The sequence below is a fragment of the Canis aureus genome, chromosome 12, assembly GCF_053574225.1.
Source record: "Canis aureus isolate CA01 chromosome 12, VMU_Caureus_v.1.0, whole genome shotgun sequence".
Lineage (NCBI taxonomy): Eukaryota > Metazoa > Chordata > Mammalia > Carnivora > Canidae > Canis > Canis aureus.
In genome coordinates, this window is record NC_135622.1 from 43,826,180 (window position 1) to 43,844,004 (window position 17,825).

General features: G+C 48.5%; 2 protein-coding genes across 5 annotated transcripts; one reads left to right on the forward strand and one right to left on the reverse strand.

The window, feature by feature from the left end:
• Nucleotides 1-180: 180 nt before the first annotated feature.
• ATRAID (all-trans retinoic acid induced differentiation factor) lies at nucleotides 181-5,421 on the reverse strand. Its single transcript, XM_077843763.1, has 7 exons — nucleotides 5,039-5,421; nucleotides 4,228-4,349; nucleotides 1,635-1,706; nucleotides 1,353-1,424; nucleotides 1,131-1,252; nucleotides 742-839; nucleotides 181-520 (listed from the first exon to the last, which is right to left on the reverse strand). Exons 1-7 carry the CDS (start codon nucleotides 5,135-5,137, stop codon nucleotides 416-418), a joined length of 690 nt encoding a protein of 229 aa, XP_077699889.1. The 5' UTR covers nucleotides 5,138-5,421; the 3' UTR covers nucleotides 181-415.
• On the forward strand, nucleotides 4,810-17,106 carry SLC5A6 (solute carrier family 5 member 6). Of its 4 annotated transcripts, none has more exons than XM_077843762.1 (17): nucleotides 4,810-5,529; nucleotides 5,935-6,000; nucleotides 9,549-10,088; nucleotides 10,409-10,474; nucleotides 10,813-10,864; nucleotides 11,242-11,309; nucleotides 11,633-11,787; nucleotides 12,200-12,340; nucleotides 12,541-12,670; nucleotides 13,195-13,283; nucleotides 13,709-13,821; nucleotides 14,176-14,243; nucleotides 14,670-14,756; nucleotides 14,905-15,086; nucleotides 15,281-15,384; nucleotides 15,608-15,723; nucleotides 16,125-17,106. In XM_077843762.1, the coding sequence occupies exons 3-17, from the start codon at nucleotides 9,699-9,701 to the stop codon at nucleotides 16,272-16,274; spliced, it is 1,911 nt and encodes a 636-aa protein (XP_077699888.1). In that variant the 5' UTR covers nucleotides 4,810-5,529; nucleotides 5,935-6,000; nucleotides 9,549-9,698; the 3' UTR covers nucleotides 16,275-17,106. The 4 variants fall into 4 exon arrangements, with proteins under 4 accessions (XP_077699888.1, XP_077699887.1, XP_077699884.1 ...); XM_077843761.1 differs by having other exon boundaries at nucleotides 4,810-5,250; XM_077843758.1 differs by lacking the exon at nucleotides 4,810-5,529 and adding an exon at nucleotides 5,577-5,748.
• Nucleotides 17,107-17,825: the final 719 nt, after the last annotated feature.

Sequence of the window (17,825 nt, forward strand, 5' to 3'; positions counted from 1 at the left end):
ACGTAAGGGGCGGGGCCAAGCCTGCAACAGCGTGGCCAGCGTCTCCTCTCCACCCAACTCCGCCCCACTGCAAAGCCCGGGGAAACCTGGAGAAGAAAACCGACTACCTCAAAACTCTCTCCCGCTCTAACCAAGAAATACACAAAGCCAGGACGCCTCTCTCTAAAAAATAGAAAAAAGAACGACAAAAAAGATGTTTATTATAGTCCAGCACAAATGGGGCACCGATTCTAGTCCATTCTTGGACTGCAGTGTCCACAATACCCCAAGGCTATGCAACCGTCCATCTTTCTGTCAAAGGTGGCTTCAGTCTTGAGGAAGATCTGCAGGCCAACCATGGTTGTCTAGGGGTAAAATCTCCCGGGTTGGGCTAAGATCAAGAAGATCTTTATGTCAGTATGAAGACTTATGTGGTTCACGAAGCCTTGGCTTTTCGGCGTTGGGTCCCCCAAAGCAGAATGGAGATAGATAATGTGGTGGATCCCAGGATACCGAAGAACATAAGCAGTGAGAAGTAACCCTGTGAATGACAGACCAAAAAAACCCCTCATACATCATTACACCAAGGACTACATCCTAACACCTAGTTCTTTCCTAGTGTATCTATCCCCTTTCCCAGGGCAATTCTCTTATAGTTTTCTTCTCAAGATGATTTGCGGCAGCTCTCCTCTTATGGCTCTTTCCAAGAGGTTCTTCCTTATGCATGTCTCTTACCTTTATTTAGAAGGCCTAATTCCTCACCTGGCGCATACACTTGTAGCCATGGAAGCCATCAGCACAGACACATTGCAAGAGACCGGGTCCATCAGGTACACAGGATCCATTCTCAGGACAAATTTCTGTGAGCCAGAGAAAAACAGAAACATTACTGGATCTCATTATGTAGGTTTCCCAAATATCTGCTTCAACTTAGATTCCTCAATTATTTCTAGGTCAGACGTAAAAGAAAATTTCAGATAATCAGAATATAACAAAAATAATACAACATATCTTACGACATCTTTCGTAAGGGGTTAGAGGTTCAGAAACCTGTACAAGCAGCACTTAAGCAACTTTACTGTCAGATCTAAAATGGTGAATACGAAAGGAGGAAAGGCAGTTCCTGGAAGGGTGGAGGTGAAACAGCATACCTTGGTCCCCAGTGGTGTTGCAAAAGTTCCTTTGCCCTTGGCAGATTTGGTTGTTTATATAAAAGGTGACAGTATTCCAGGCATTAATACCTCCAGGACAGCTGACATCCTGTGGCAGTATCCTGAACACAACATAGGTAGTCATAATGCACAGTTCAAAATTACTGAGCTCACAGTGCTGTCCCTCTTTGGTTCTCTCCCCAACCCTATACCCTTACTTACAGAGTCTGGAGCTGGGTAAAGCCACGGAAGGTGTTGGCCAAGTCATCCTTGAGGGGGTTTGCTTGCAGGTCTCTGCAAAGTACACACTGTTAGCACTGTGCTCTAGGAAAACACTACTTCCACTCAGATATCTTCTTGGGCTGGTAATCCAGTTCCTATTCTGAGTTGTCCAAGTTTGGACATTAATATTCAGACTTGTTTTTAGGAGTCCATTCTCAAAGACTTTACTATCAACCCTTCACCACAGTTGCCTTTAGGTAGGGAAGATAACTAACCACTTACATGATGACAGCAGTATGTGCCTGAGGAAATTTTGGACCAAGGTCCTTCAGAGAACAGTTCTGGAGATCCAGCCTGGGGAAAAAAGTAATCAGTGTAATTTTATGTCTCTCCTCATCCGTGGTAAACTAATATAACCCTCTTTTCAGCTAAAACTAACTGAATACAGCTGTGTTCAGGGCCACAAACTAAATCCTGTGGTAGATGTTTGAATTCTGCACTATCCAATTCAGTCACCACTAGTTACATGTAGCTATTTGAATTAGGTAAAAAAATAATAATAATAAATTCAGTTTCTCAGTTCCACTGGCCACATTTCAAGTATTCAGTAACCACTCATCATGTGATCAGTGGCTACTCTATTGGAGAGTGCAGATACAGAACATTTCCATCATGGCAGGAAGTTCTATTGGAAAGTACTGTTCTAATCAGTGTATCTATGCATCTGTGCATATATTGGAAGAAATTTGTTCCTTGTCTAAGTGAATCTCACATTGTAGTACTATGAGTCTCAGATCTGCAAAAAGCCTTCAAATAGGAGAAAAAATTGAAGTCACATAAATGAAAGTTTTTTCCAAGTGCATTTTCTACCATGGATGGGAGGTAAATTATTGGATATTAAGGACCATGCCACCTTATTTTTTCTTCACTATATATTGCTGTCTGTTCCTTTATTCTTTAAATACAGTGCCTAATAACTGCAAAAATTGGGAGAAAAAGAAAAGCCTTAGTATCTTAGCTTTCAAGTGGCCTACAGCGTGATAGAGGAAGACCCTCACCAAATGTATAAACAATATGAACAGTAAAATATAATCTGAGGGGCCTGTGTGGCTCAGTGGTTGAGTGCCTTTTGCTCAGAATCATGATCTCTGGGTCCTAGGATCGAGTTCTGAATCAGGCCCCCCACAGGGAGCCTGCTTCTCCCTCTGCCTATGTCTCTGCCTTTCTGTGTCTCTCATCAATAAATAAAAATAAAATCTTAAAAAAAAAAAAAACAATCTGAAAGAAATCACAGGACAGTATATGAATAATTTTGAGTGGTACTACCCTAAGGATTAAAGAAAGTAAAAAAGATGAGCTACTACTCTAGCACTGAGTAATATCATTCACAGAAGATGCTAGAATTGAAGGACAGATATGTTTTAATTTGGTAGAGGAAGGAAATTTCAGGTAAGGAGAGGGGACTGAACAAAGAAACAAAAACGGAATGCTTTTGGAAGCAGGAGAGTCTGGCTGAAGCCAGATTCTCATGAAGGGTTTTAGTGGACAAATATTTGGAAAAAAATGTTTGAAAGGTGGATTGAGACCAATCTGTGGTAGTTTATGCTTTGAACTTTATCTTGAAGGCAACAGACAATTCTAATTTTAAAACCAGAGAGGAAAGATAGAAAAAAATTGATTTTCAGATAGTTTGCTATAGAGAAGAATTTAGGTAATTAGGCAAAGAGAATGAAAGCAGAATAGATGACATTTAGGATTCTCAAGTGAGGGTACACTCAAGAGGAAATATTTAATAGGACGCTAGAAGAATCTTGTGTACCCTCAGCTTGGAGAGAGGGCCAAGGATACTAAGAGATCTAGTTTGGGGAAATACCTGCATGGTGGTTAGAGCTGAAGCCATAAGAAGAGGTGGATCCTCAGAGTGTAAAGGGAGAAAATGCAGGGACTAACCATCAGGGCACAGAATTTGCAGAAGAGGAATTAGCCTCAAAGGCTGAATTAATTGAAAGGGAAGGATACCCTATTAGCATAGTGCCTTGGAGGCTAAGGGAGTCATTTCATGGAGACACACATTAAGTAATCCAGAATTGAAAATAAAACAAGGCTTCTCTTAAGAGAAATCCATAAAAGGCTTTTTTTTTTTTTTTTAATGGGTAAAAATTATGATTTCTCTGGAATTTCAATCAGGAAGAATCACAGGGTTGTTTACCTAGCTAAAAATGCGATAACACATTTAAATGTGTGAGAATCATGGTTTGGATGTCCCTAAAACGGGCATCAATATTCATCCCAAAAGCCAATCAGACAAGCCTTTAAGAATCCAGTGTGGGGGGCAGGTATCACCTAGATGGCTCAGATGTTTGAGTGTCTGCCTTCTGCTCTGGTCAGGATTTCTGTGACAGGAGATCCAGCCCTGAGGCTGCTTCTCCCTCTTGCCTCTGCCTCTCCCCCTGCTCATGCTCTCTCTCTCTCTCTGTTTCAAATGAATAACATCTTAAAAAAAAAAAAATCCAGTTTAGGGGGTGTGTGTGCCTGGGTGGCTCATTTGGTTAAGTGTTGGACCTTGATCTCATGTCAAGTCTTTTTTTTTTTTTTTTTTTTTTAGATTTTATTTATTTATTCATGAGAGACAGAGAGAGAGAGAGGTCGAGGGAGAAGCAGGCTCCCTGCAGGGGACCTGACATGGGACTCAGGACACCCTGGGCTGAAGGCCGCGCTAAACCGCTGAGCTACCCAGGCTGCCCTCATGTCAGTTCTTGATCTCAGGGTCTAAGTTCAAGCCCTGCGTTAGGTTGAAGACTACTTTAAAAAAAAAAGAAGAAGAATCCGGTTCGGGAACTCTTCCAGTATCCAAAGTTGTCTTTTCCTCCCTCACCCCACGATGGTGCCCTCTTGATTCAGGCAGCAGCGGTTGTGCAGCATTAGCCCTGGTGTCTGCTTACAATAAAGGGTCACTTCTGACAAATTTCGCACACTCTCTGGACACAGGATGCATATCTGCAGAAGAGAAAAAAACTATTAAGATTCCAGAAAGAAAAGCTAAGAAAAGAACAAACAGGTATCAAAAGTTAACTGCCAGTACACTCTTCGGAATCCTTATTTAACATTGGGCAGATAAGCGTCCTATCTTTATCATCAAGTTTGACTAAGGTATTCGTTTCTTCTCCTAGAGCCAGGAGCCAAATCAACACACTAGACTTTCTGCACCACACCTTGCCCAGGAAAGGCCCTCATCTTCGAGGATCACTGCTTGGGCATACTTATTATGCCCTCTCCATTGACTTCTCAATCTGACAGACCCGGTTTGGCCAGGTATAAAAAGAACTCATCGAGCTTTACACAAAGTACAGTACTGCCCGGGCACGATATACGGCATTCGCGCGTGACGAGCTTGAAGAGGAGCCAGAGGACTCGGTCAGTAGTCGAAACATTTAAAGTTATTCAAAGATTAAGGAAGAAGGAGATCACATTTTAAAGGTCTACGTCAGCAGGTCGAGGGCACTGGGAGACCTGCGCAGCGTGCGGACTCGGGAGCCGCAGCCGGCTGGGCTACAGCTGGGGAAGCCTCAAGGACCAAATCCGACCCACTGGCGGGCTGGGGAGAGCGGAGAGGCGAGGGCGGGCGATCGCGAAGCGAGGCTGCCCAGCAACTCTCCTTCGGCCCGACCTCTAGCTTGCTTCTGTACCTCGGGTAGCGCCAGGGCCCTTTCCGCGCCCAGAGCGAGGAGCACGGCCGCTGCCCAAGGCACCAGGAACGAAGAACCGCGCGACCCGTGAAGAGCCATTTTTTTTGCTCCCTTCGTCCTTCTCAGCGCCTCGCGAGATTTGCGCGTGTGGTCCAGCCCTCCCCGGGCGTGGCCTAGTGCCCCGCACGGGCTGGGGCTTACTGCTGCTTGAGGTCAGAGCTCTTCTCTGTGCGCCCCAGTCCCCGTTGGGGAGGACTGGTCAACTCCTTCTCCTTTTTCCCTGATAGCGAAGGCTACCCCGGTGCCGCTCTCTCAGCTCCGCATTCCTCGCTTCCGGACGCCGAGGTCGCGTCACCGCTGTGGCTCGGGGCCCACTCCGTCCGCCCTCAGTAAACATGGCGGCGCCACGTGAGGCGGCCAGGGGGCGGGCCTCCGCTGTCACTCAGCCGGCACGTGGCGTGCCCGGCTCTGCCGTGCCGCTGCGCCCAAAGGTGGAGGAGACCCGGCAGATGGGCCGGACCGGGGCGGGCCGCCGCATGGGGGCCAGGGCCCAGGGGCTTCCTGAGAGTGGCGCGAGGCGGGGAGGGCAGGGGCGGGGCGAACCGGCTCCCCGCGTGGAGGCGCGGGAAGATCTGAGTTGAGAACGCGTGGTGTAGTGGTTCAGCTACCTCACGTGTGGAGGGAAGGCGGGAAGCCAGCAAATAAAGAGGGTAAGGGTGATAGAGGAGCGACGAGTGAAGGGCAAACTCTGGCGGGAGGAGACAAGCCTGGGAAGGTCCCGGGCACCCTGGCCCTTTCACCTCAGTCGGGAGTCCGCGTGGCCGCCGGAGTCTTGGTGAGGAGGGAGGGGCGGGATAAGCGCTTGCCTGCCTTCTCATCTCCCACTTCGTTCCCAGAAAAACGAAGCGATGCTGATCTCAGGAAGAACGGCCGGACCTTCTTAGCCCTGGCTGAGCCACGAGGTAAGGGAAAGCCGAGCGCTACCAGGGTAGCCCTGGGGAGCCGCGCACCTCGCGCCCGCAGGGACTGCGTGTTCCCTTTGGTTAGGGCCAGGCAGAAGCTCGTCAGGGCTGACCCATCTTGAATGGCCAGCCCGGGCTTCCCTTCCACATGTGGAATCTCCTAAAAGGATTTGCTTTCAGCGAGCCACCACGTTCTCTAAAGCATTCGTTTTCTAAGGTATTTTCATAAGGGTACCAAAGCCTTTCAGACCTTGAGGAATTCAAGGCACAAGGACAGATTTTGAAGGAATCTTTTCTGGGACAGTTGTTCCTGCAGGTGTCCCCTTTTGCCTTTTGTAGGAGTCCAGGCATTCAGTGCAGATGGGTGTGAGGGAGGTAGGGTGGTGTAGAATGATTCCCTTCCCTTTCTGTGTGTATTACACTTTTTAAAAGGGGTCTCCCAGCCCACTACTGTGTGTTACAGTTTTAGTGAAACCAGTCCACCCTTTGGGCACCCCCTGTCTCAAAGAGATGTAAATCCATGAGGTTTAGAACAGTGTAGTTTTTAGAAAACCACTAACTATCCTGTTCTTAGAATCAAAATCCTGTCGGAGGAACACTTTGTTACTGGATCAGGTTTTTCTTGTCTTGCCTGGTTCTCTTCAGCTTATCCAGGAAGGTTCTTTACACTTCATGAAAATAGAATTCTATCAAGAAGCTCCACCAGTGTACCCCAGCAGGAGAGTCTCTAGTTCCTGTATGTCTGTGTTCAAGTCTACGCTGAGACCTTTTTTCCTCTCCGTAATTGCCATCGCCTTATCACTAACCCTTTATGGCTATGTGTTTTTTTTTATTTGCACACAGCAGATACCTTCTGTTTTTCTCCAGTATTTTCCATTCCCTCTATCATAGTAAAATTTGCCAAGGAGTAGGGAGAACTAAGTATGTTGCAATGTACAAAGGCCCAGGGCATCTTTAGGTTAAACCAGAGTGGCCTCTTGGGAACATTGTTCTGGATACTAACATTTGTGACTTGTAGAACATGTGATCCAAGAGTTGCGGCTCTGATTTCCTCTCTTTGTTGGCCCCATGAGGTTCAGAGTTCAGGTTTGGTCTGTGTAAGGCCGTATCTTGCCAGCCAGGCAACATCTGCCCAAGAACACAGTGTAGAAGAACTAAAGACAGGCAGGCTGATCTTTCTGCTAGTGGGCAAGAACAGAAGACATAGGTTAACAGGTGTCTAGACTAGTTGGAATCTAAACTTTGTTCCATGAATGACTGACTACAATTAACATTCTGCTTCTGCCCTGGTTCTAGGAATAGTGAGAATGAGCCCTGTGGTAAATCACCTGCCCTAAGGCCCCTGGAAAGCCACCTGTCTTCCGTGCAGATAGCACCTTTCTATGTTTCTTGTTTTGTATCATGCTTTGTAACCTTAATCAAGTTCTTTAATTTTTCTGTTTCCTTAAGAACTAGAGAGTTCGTGCAAAGTTCATAAACCGAAAGGTGATACCAAGGGGTACTTTTTCATTGTTTATCACTAGTAAAGCTTGTAACATACATGGCACACCGCTGGGTTGCAAAAAGAGCTGAGTTGCCTCACTAAAAAAAAAAGAAAGAAAAAGAAAGGGGGGTGTTCAGAAAGCATTAACTATCATCATTTAGGCTATCTGAAAACCTGACATGCTTTTGAATTTTTTTTTCTCTATGTCAACGAGTAGTATCTCTCATGGATATCCTCTAAAGACATTGTGGTGTACATGGAGAGTGGATGGACAGGGAATCAGTAGACCTGAGCTCTAATCGATGATGATGATAATCAGCTCTGTGGTTCTGGAAAGATCACTTGAGTCATCTGGGCCACAGTGTCTTTGTTGGTAACTAAGGGGGTTGTGATAGTGATCTCTTAACGTTCTCTCAAGTTTTGAAGTAATATAATCCTGTCCTTGTTTTGAGGATAATGCTATATTCTTTGAGGATTAGTATTTTTTGTGCAGGAGTCAGGAAAGCAACTTTCCCATTTCTCTGGGCTCCTTTCTAATTCTCTCTAGCTCCTAGTGCCAAGTGTGACTTACAGTGAAAGCTTAATCCAGCTAGGAATGCTGTTGAATGTGAGCTCCCTATTCCCCACTCTGGAGCCTCTAGGACTGCGCTGGAGTTTGGGGGCCACAGGGTAATAGGGCCATTTGGATCGCATTGATTGGTTCCCTGAAGGGGCCAGAGCAAATAGCTGCCGAGCTTCACTCCGCCCCTAATTCCTGATTTCACCTCAGCTACTTATAGAGCCAGACCCTCAGCTTCTGCCCAGCTCCAGACACACACAGCTTCAGACAGCACTGCCTCAGAACAGAGAGTCTTCTCCAGGTAGGTGCCTGCCCCAAGAGGAAATGAACACTTTACCTGGCTGGTTTGCTTTTCTGTAATTGTAACTCTGAACCTCTGGTTCCAGCATGTTGCCCTCTCACTTTTGAATCCCAGCACTCTTCCCAGATCTCCTGTCGATTATAGTGTTATACAGAGAGGGTCTGAGTGGTAGGTGGCAGGGCTTATCTAGTAGTGTTGGGGAGAATGAAGAGATTGGCCTGGGGATGCGTGGAATGGAGTTTGGGGCTGCCATGTAGATAATCTTACTTGGGATCAGTACTGAGAAGGGACCCTGTTAGGAAGGTGACACTGGGAATATGAGAGTTGGGGGCTTAGGCTAGGGGAAAGAGAGGAAGCCATGCTGTTATTAGTCTCCATTTTTTTCCTTTTTTCTTTCTTTTTTTTTTTTTAAGACTTTATTTACTTATGAGAGACACAGAGAGGCAGAGGGAGAAGCAGGCTCCCTGTGAGGAGCCTGATATGGGGCTCGATCCCAGGACCCTGGAATCCGGCCCCAAGCCAAAGGCAGGCTCTCAACCACTGAGTTACCCAGTGCCCCCAGTCTCCATTCTTTCTTCCCTGCTGGGCTGTGGCGCCAGGCTGGGGTCTGCTGGCTTGGTATATTGTAGAGACTGGGTCTGTGCCTGTAAGTGGGCAGGGAAATCTTTGAAAAGAAGTGCGGGCCAGGGTTGATTTGTGTGTGTGTGTGTGTGTGTGTGTGTGTGTGAGAGAGAGAGAGAGAGAGAGAGAGAGATTGAGGTCGAGACCTATGAAGGTTCTCTTTCATTTTTTTAAGATTTAATTTATTTTAGAGAGGAGGCTGAGGGGCATAGGGAGAGAGAATCTTAAGCAGACTCCACACTGTGTGCAGAGCGTGATGCACAGGGTTTGATCTCACAATCTGAGCCAAAACTGAGTGGGACACTTAACTGATTACACCTCCCCCCAGGCACCCCAAGAAGGTTCTTATATTTCACAGCTGTGTATGCCAAAAATGGTCTTGGACAAGCAAGCAGTTGTCTCCTGGCTGTCTCACTCTGCTGCATCCTTCCTCCCTCCCCTACCAAAGCTATACTAGGACCTCCAGACCGACAAGGGCTGTACAGAGCTGGCTGGTCCAAGTTTGATGGGTGTGGGATACACAGGCCTGAGGATGGGTGCCCATGAAGACAGCGTATTCTGACTAGGAGATGATTCCTTTGCAGCTCACCTTGGACAATGTCACTTGGTGGAGAAGGACTGTGAGATCGTGGCTGGAGTCCAGGCTGTAGCCACCTGCCTGCTACTGCCCAGCTGAGTGGCAGCCCAGAGCCCAGGAGCAGCAAGTGGCTGTAGGTCACAGACAGAGTGAAGATATGAGTGTAGGGGTGGACAACTGCCCCTGGCTCCCAGGCACAGACACAGATACGGTCACGTCTACCTTCTCCCTTGTGGACTATGTGGTGTTTGTCCTGCTGCTGGTTTTCTCACTTGCTATTGGCCTCTACCATGCCTTTCGGGGCTGGGGCCAGCACACCGTTGGCCAACTGCTCATGGCGGACCGCAAAATGAGCTGTCTTCCTGTGGCTCTGTCCCTGCTGGCCACTTTCCAATCAGCCGTGGCCATCTTGGGTGTGCCATCTGAGATCTACCGCTTTGGGACCCAGTATTGGTTCCTGGGCTGCTCCTATTTCCTGGGCCTGCTGATCCCTGCACATGTCTTCATCCCTGTCTTCTACCGCCTGCATCTCACCAGTGCCTATGAGGTAAGCAGGGAGGAAGAGGAGTACATAGGACCATTAGGATCAGGGATGGGAAGAAGGAAGAGGGCAGAAGGAAGATGAGGAGTCTGGGCCCCTGGACTTCTTCTGCCTAATGAGAGTGATGGGACACATCATGTTTCCAAGTTCTTTCTGGGTGAAGTCAGATGAGGGGAAGGAGGGTGCTGTGCTGAGAGGCCCAGAACGGTCAGGAGTTGGATATTTCTTTGTGTTCCTGGGCTTCTTGAGGGAAGTTTTGGATGAATTGTGGGGATAGAGTGGGGAAGAATACTTTATTTATTTATATATATGCGTATACATTCTAGTACTTGGAGCTCCGATTCAATAAAGCTGTGCGGGTTTGTGGGACCGTGACTTTCATCTTCCAGATGGTAAGTAGAAATGAGGGTATAATTTGAGCCTGAGATATGGTAGCGGGACTCAGACTCCAGTATATTGAAATATTCTGAGCTTTCCCTGCTCTCAGACTGGCAAGATTGAAGGTCCCACTAGGGGTCAGTGTCCCTGAAGTCACCAGAGGCATCCTGCTTCCTATTCTTTCCAGTTCCAGCATAGTCACTTTGGAGGCAGCAAGCCAAGATTTAGAAGGGAGACGGAAGTGAGCCTAGATGAAGGAAGGCCATTAGGATATTGGAGCTGAAGTCCATCTTTTTTCTCTACCCACCCTCATTTCCCTTCCCCCTCACATTCTCTTTTCCACACCCAATAGGTGATCTACATGGGAGTTGTGCTCTACGCACCATCATTGGCCCTCAATGCAGGTGAGGAGTAATAGCCCTTGGCTCTCAGCCACAGCAAGCTGGGAAAACACCTCTGGGAGGGGCAGCTAGAGGAGAGTGCAGAAAAGAATCCAACCTTGGCTAGGAGTTACTTCACTGTATGAGCCCTTGGCTAGTCTCCTAGAGTTACTTCTACCTCTTGGTTTATCTCACTCTGAAAGCTAATCAAAGATTACCATGTCTCATCTGAATTGGTTAATCATCACCTTTTGGTGGGGTTCAAACATTCTTTTTCATTGTGGTGAATGATTTATTTCATCCTTAATTACCAAATGTTTCATGTCTTACTGAGGTTTTTTGGTTTCTCTGTTGGGAAACCCTCTTCCAAAGATAGGAATATGGTTTTTATCTGTTTGCAGTAACTGGCTTTGACCTGTGGCTCTCAGTGCTGACCATAGGCATTGTCTGTACTGTCTATACTGCTCTGGTAAGTGTACCAAGTCTTAGGAGAGATGGGGGAGAAGGGAGGAAATAAAAAGGGGTGAGGTAAAAGTGTAGATGAAATGGAATAAAGTTCTTGAGTGGGATAAAATGCTATGTAGGAGTTGGAATGGGACTTTGGTGGGGGGTAGGATGTAGGAGAGGGGATGGTGTACAAAAGTAGGGGTTGGGGTGGGAATGATGTCAGCAGAGTCTCAGCAATTATAGCCCTCCCTGGTGACAGTATGGTTCCTTGCTGGTGGTATGGTGTCTTCACTTGTGGGTGGTTTTAAAGACATGTGTGGCAGACATGCTTTCTTTGCCCTGCAGGGTGGGCTGAAGGCAGTCATCTGGACAGACGTGTTCCAGACGCTGGTTATGTTCCTAGGACAGCTGGTGGTTATTATAGTGGGGTCACGCAAGGTGGGCGGCATGGTGCATGTGTGGGAAGTGGCTTCCAAGCATGGCCGCATCTCTGGGATCGAGTAAGTATACCCTTATCCCGGTGATCTGTAGTGTCTGGGAACCAGCCCATCCTAGGGCCTGAACTCAGGGCTGCAGCAGGCAGAGGACAAACTGTGGAAGCCTTAGGGGCAGCACTGAGACAAGCTGCCACTGCATAGATGGAGAGTGATCACAGGGATCTCGCTAGTGGGGAAGGAGGGTCAAAGTGTTTTTAGTACCTGGCATGAGTCTGTGGGGTGGAGGAATGGGACCTATCCTCCATCTTGCTGCAGTGTTTGTTGTGTCTACCTGGTTCTTAACTTCAGTAGCTCCAGTAGCTCCTTAGCCCTGCAGCAGCATCTCCACTCTGTTCAGTCCCCCCATTGGAGGAGTTCAAGGAAGACTATGTCTGTCTGGGCCTATGCCACAGTGAGCAATTGGTGTCTGTTGCAGGCTGGATCCAGATCCTTTTGTTCGGCACACTTTCTGGACATTGGCTTTCGGGGGTGTCTTCATGATGCTCTCCTTGTATGGAGTGAACCAGGCTCAGGTGCAGCGCTACCTCAGTTCCCGCACAGAGAAGGCCGCTGTGCTGTGAGTGCAGGGACATGATGTCCAGGGAAGAGGGGAGAAGAGGGGTCCCAGTTCCATGGGGCATTTGGAGTTAGGGCAGGTTGCCAGAGCACATACATACCCATTGGGGTCAGGATATGGGTCTGTTTTCTGGGGCTCAGAGGCATGCCTAAGGGTGTCGATTAACAGCCTCGGTTTCGTTGGCACTGGTCTCTTTGCAGCTCCTGCTATGCAGTCTTCCCTTGCCAGCAGGTGGTCCTCTGCATGAGCTGCCTCATTGGCCTGGTCATGTTTGTCTACTACCAGAAGTGTCCCATGAGTACCCAGCAGGCTCAAGCAGCCCCTGACCAGGTGAGAAGTCCTCGGCACCCTTCTGTGCCCATGAGGCCCGAATGGACTCTCACCCTGGGTAGGAAATGGATGTAAGTCGTTTTTCACTGTGGGATACTACAGTCTAGCACATGAGGGTCCCAGCCCCTGGCCGGCATCACCTAATCATAGTGCTCACCCTGCTGGGGTGGGGCCCTTTCTTAATTGGCTCACCACTGTGTACTGTGCAATGCGCTTTGCTGGGAGCTGTCACGTATCTGGTCTTCTCTAATCCTTACACGGCCTCACTTTACGGGAAAGAAAAAGCCTCATCCAGGTGGTCAGAATGCTCATCACACTGCTAGTCAGGGGCAGGGCTAGGGTATGAACTGCATTATACTCTATCTAGAGCCCATTTTCTCTCCACTAACTGTGGGTCACTTTCAGTGCTTAACCCTCTTATTTAATCACCCACTCTCCATAGACTGGTAGGGGCACACCTGGGGACTTCCCTTAGGGAAGGGCTCCTTTCTCAATAGAGCTGTGCACTTCTGCTCTGCCTGCAGTTTGTCCTGTATTTTGTGATGGATCTCCTGAAAGGCCTGCCGGGCCTGCCTGGGCTCTTTGTTGCCTGCCTCTTCAGTGGCTCCCTCAGGTATCTCCTTTGACCACTTCCCTCAGGCTTGGTGCACCTGATCCCTACTTGGCACAAAGTGATGGGCGGAGGAGGGGACCTCTCTGAGTTTCTCAATGTGCCCATCCATCTGTGGATGACAAGGGACAGCTCATCTGTGTAGAATAGAGTATATCCTCTCCAGGAGATGCCTCCTTGTTGGTGAAGGATTCTTGTTTTACAACACCAGGATTGATTCTACTTGATTAAAACCTGTACCTCATTCAGAAAAGGACAAGATGTCCTTGCCTTCTGGCTTCTTCTTCCACTGCCAACTGTGAGGACAGCTTCTGGCTGCATATGTCCTCTCCTGCCTTTAGGGTGCTACTCCCTCAGTAGGGCCCCTGTTGCTTTTGCCTCTCAACTCCCAGACTCAGTATGGTTCGTCTTTGTCTTCCTCCTTTCAGCACCATATCATCTGCTTTTAATTCATTGGCAACTGTTACGATGGAAGATCTGATCCGACCCTGGTTCCCTCAGTTCTCTGAAGTCCAGGCCATCATGCTTTCCAGAATCCTTGGTGGGATTGTGCTTCCTCATCTTTTCAGTTGTATTTTTTCTAAGACACACCCTTAGAAGGGGTGCTTTTTAAGTCATCAGCCTGCTTTACAGCACCAGCTTTAGCTTAGGCTCAGCGCTTGCCCAACGAAGCACACAACCTTGTTGATATCAGGGCATTTCCTGGGAAGGTCTCTGAGTCACATAGGAGGGAAGACCAAGTGGGAGGGACCTGGAGCTGGGGCAGGAGGTAATATGCCCTTTTTCCAGGAACACAGAGATAGTGGTTTGGCTGGGGAAGGAGGTGTGCTATACTTTTCCCCTTTTGTAATGTGTAAACTTACCTTTGCCTATTTTCTTCCTTCTTTTTCCCCAGCCTTTGGCTATGGGCTGCTTTGTCTGGGAATGGCCTATATTTCTTCCCAGATGGGACCCGTGCTACAGGTAAGGACTATGCAGAGAAGAAATTAGTTTTTAAGGGAGAGAAGAAGCTGATTGAAACAGGAAGTTGAGGAAGACAGCTGATGTGAAGGAAATAGTACAGAGATGAGTATTACAAATTCACCTTTGATGGACACCTTTAGCTGTAAATAGCCTTCCCCAGAGTCATTCCCAGGATATTGTTGGCTCAGAGACATCTTAGGGATCAGTCTCAGAGGAGATCCCGAAGCACATTCCATTAACATTCCCAGGATTCACCCTCTGGAATCCTGCATTCTGTTGTTTCCAGGTAGAAGATATAGACAGATCTGATGAATGGGGCACTGAGGTGTTGATGGGTGGCCGTGCTCTACACTGCTGAGGCTGGAGGTCTCTGAGCCTGAATGTTCCTTTATCTTCCCCCCCGCCCCCCCATCCTGTTCTCCACAGGCAGCACTCAGCATCTTTGGCATGGTTGGGGGGCCGCTGCTGGGACTCTTCTGCCTTGGGATGTTCTTTCCTTGTGCCAACCCTCCTGTGAGTGATCCGTCTGGTTCCACAGTTGTGTACAGGGGTGGATGTGAGGAATGGCTTGGCAGGGCTCTCCTCGTGAGTTCTGGGAACTGGTGTGAAGATTTATTAAGACTGGCATCATGACAGGAGAATGTACTGTGTCTCTGGGCAGGGTGCCATTGTGGGCCTGTTGGCTGGACTCATCATGGCCTTCTGGATCGGCATCGGGAGCATAGTGACCAACATGGCCTCCGGCATGGCTCCTCCTCCCTCTAATACATCCAGCTTTTTCCTGCCTAGCAACCTGACCACTGTCACCATGACCACATTGATGCCCTCAACCACCCTCTCCAAGTGAGTTGGGTCTTGCTCACTCCTTGGAGAGAATAGCTCATTTTTGAGGGGTTTTCCAGAGTTCTTGGTAAGGAATGGGCCACCAGAGTCTTCTGGGATGTGTTGGGTGTTGCATCCCAAGATCCTGGGACTGTGTCCCTGAGGAATAACTCTGTCAGCAAATTGCTGACTATCCTTATTCCTGTTCTCCCCAGACCTACAGGGCTGAAACGGCTCTATTCCTTGTCATATTTATGGTACAGCGCACACAACTCCACCACTGTCATTGTGGTGGGCCTGATTGTCAGTCTGCTTACTGGTAAGGGCATGTTGAATGGGGACCCAGAAAAGTGAGACTGAGGTAGGCCACTCAAGGAATCTGGACTCAGGGAGAACCGACCCTGCCCTTTGGGCTCCTTGGGCTTCTTGGCTGAGCTCTGGGAGGTGGGCAGGGGCTGGGGACTCATACCCCTGAGAACAGATGGCTTGTTGGGTGTACACTGGTTACACGGTGGGAAACTCAGGAGTACCTTTGCCTTCAGGGGGAATGCGGGGCCGGACCCTGAATCCTCGGACCATTTACCCAGTGTTGCCAAGACTCCTTGCTCTCCTGCCCTTGTCCTGTCAGAAGCGATTTCACTGCATAAGCTACAGCCAGGTAGCAGCTGTGTTGTCTAGATTATACCCTTTCTTCTCCAGATCACTACCAGACCTTCCAGATTCCCTTTCATCCCTTTCCTTTTTCCTCCCCAGCAACTCTATTCGTCTGAACCTGGACTGTCCCCCAGCAACTGTCCCAGCGTCTCCCCTCAGTGGAGTGCTGGCTTAGTGGGCAGAAGGGTCCCAGCCCAGAGAGGTGCCCAACTCTGTTCTGCTGCCTGCCCCCCACCACTCACCTTGTGCTTTGCTACTCCCTTTCTTCCCCACCGCCCTTTGTTGATCTCCCTTCCAGTAGGGATCAAAGCAAGGTCTTTCACCTTTTCAGCCTGAGTTCCTTCACCCCTATGTCTTCATGTTCACCCCACCCCTTCCACTCCTTTTGCTCTGTGTGTTCTCTAGGACCTCTCGGCAGACACTGCTGAATTTCCAGAGAAGATGAGTAATGGGATGTTGAAGAACAGCAGAGATGAGGCCGTGGCAGTGCCTGAAGAAGGCTCAGCTCACCAGGGGAACAGCCCCACCTTCATCCTCCAAGAGACCTCACTGTGATCTGGGCTCAGATCCCAATGCTAGAGGCCATTCTGTAGTATAGAGATGAGTCACATGATGTACCATGTAGGGACAATCAAGGACTGGATTATCTAGCCCACCAAAGTACCTTGTTTTTAGGTGTTTGGGCTGCAGTAGAAGCTGTCGTGTCACGGGAAGTCTGAGGGCAGGACAGGGTTTTTACTTGTCCCTTGACAGTCTCTTCTCTAGAGGACCAGGCTTGTGGGGGACAGGATTTTGTTAGAAAAGGGGATCGAAGCAGATCCTCTAGGAAATGGATAATGGCTTCTGATTAACCATCATCAGGCTCCTTTGAAGTAAATAGAAACAGTAGTGCTAGTTATCACTGCTCTGGAGCCTGATTTGACAAGGTTGGCCATGTTTACCATGAAACACAAAGCTGCCTTGGCCAGCTGTTGCTTCTCTTGTGGTACTATTTAAGCATAGATTCTGTTACCCACAAAGGGTCTGTGACTACTTTCCAGTTGTCTATGATGCCCAGACCCCTCTCATTCTTACCTGTCTACCTCCATTCTTGAGGGGGAAGGTTTGGTGTTCCTGAGAGACCTCAGAATAGACTGGTACATTCATCTCCCTTGCATAGAGTAGGGAAGCTTTCCACCTCATTGCCCCCACCCTCCACCTATGTTATGGGCACTTGGAGATGGGGCACATGTCAATCTAGGAAACCAGGGCATGACCATGTCCACTGTGGAGTGTGCCATCCATCTGGCACACTATCCTAGTGTCATTTTTTTGTTCACGTTTTCTGTTGGAGTTTCTTTCCCACATATCTCTGTTCTGAGGGAATAAAAACTTAACGGACCTGGAATCTGGACTCCTGTACTGTTCACAGCTATTCTGGTCCACCCCTGTCCTATCCATGGCAGGAGTAAAGTGCTCCTTCTTCTGCACAGGTTTTCCTCTGCTGGGGAGAGGTGAAAGGGGATTGGCACTGGCTCTTTAAGATCTGGTGACTGGTTGGCATGTCCTCAGGGTACAGCATTGTGTTCATCTGATGCACACTCTCCCTCTGCTGTTTTTCATCCCCTGTGGCTGTCTTCTGTGCCCCTACACCTTTTTCTTGATCAGAACAATCACTGCTGCTTGGATTTTCACTTTTGGGCTGGAGGAAGAATTCTGTTACTTGGCTTTAAAAATAGAACACTAGCTGGACTCTTGTGAAGAACACTGCTCAGGCCCACTCACCCCTGGTCCCTGCCCTGCCCTAGCCTCATCCAGCTCCTCAGAAGTAGCTCTACATAGGCTCTCCAGGCCTCTCAGCAGAGACTTAATCCCAGGCAGGCCTGTGGATTCTGCCCCAAGATCTGCCCTCTAGACAGCCCTTCATCCTAGGGGCTGAGGGGACATTGGTCTTGGCTAACTACCCCACCCCACTGAGCTGCCAGAGTTCCAAACCTAACCAGGCTCCCATGTGTTCATTCTCCAATACATGTTCCCATCACCTACATGCAAGGGCCTTAAACTTGGCCACCATTTTGCATCTAAGGAAATGACTGCCACCCCAGGACCTTGCACCAGATACCACCG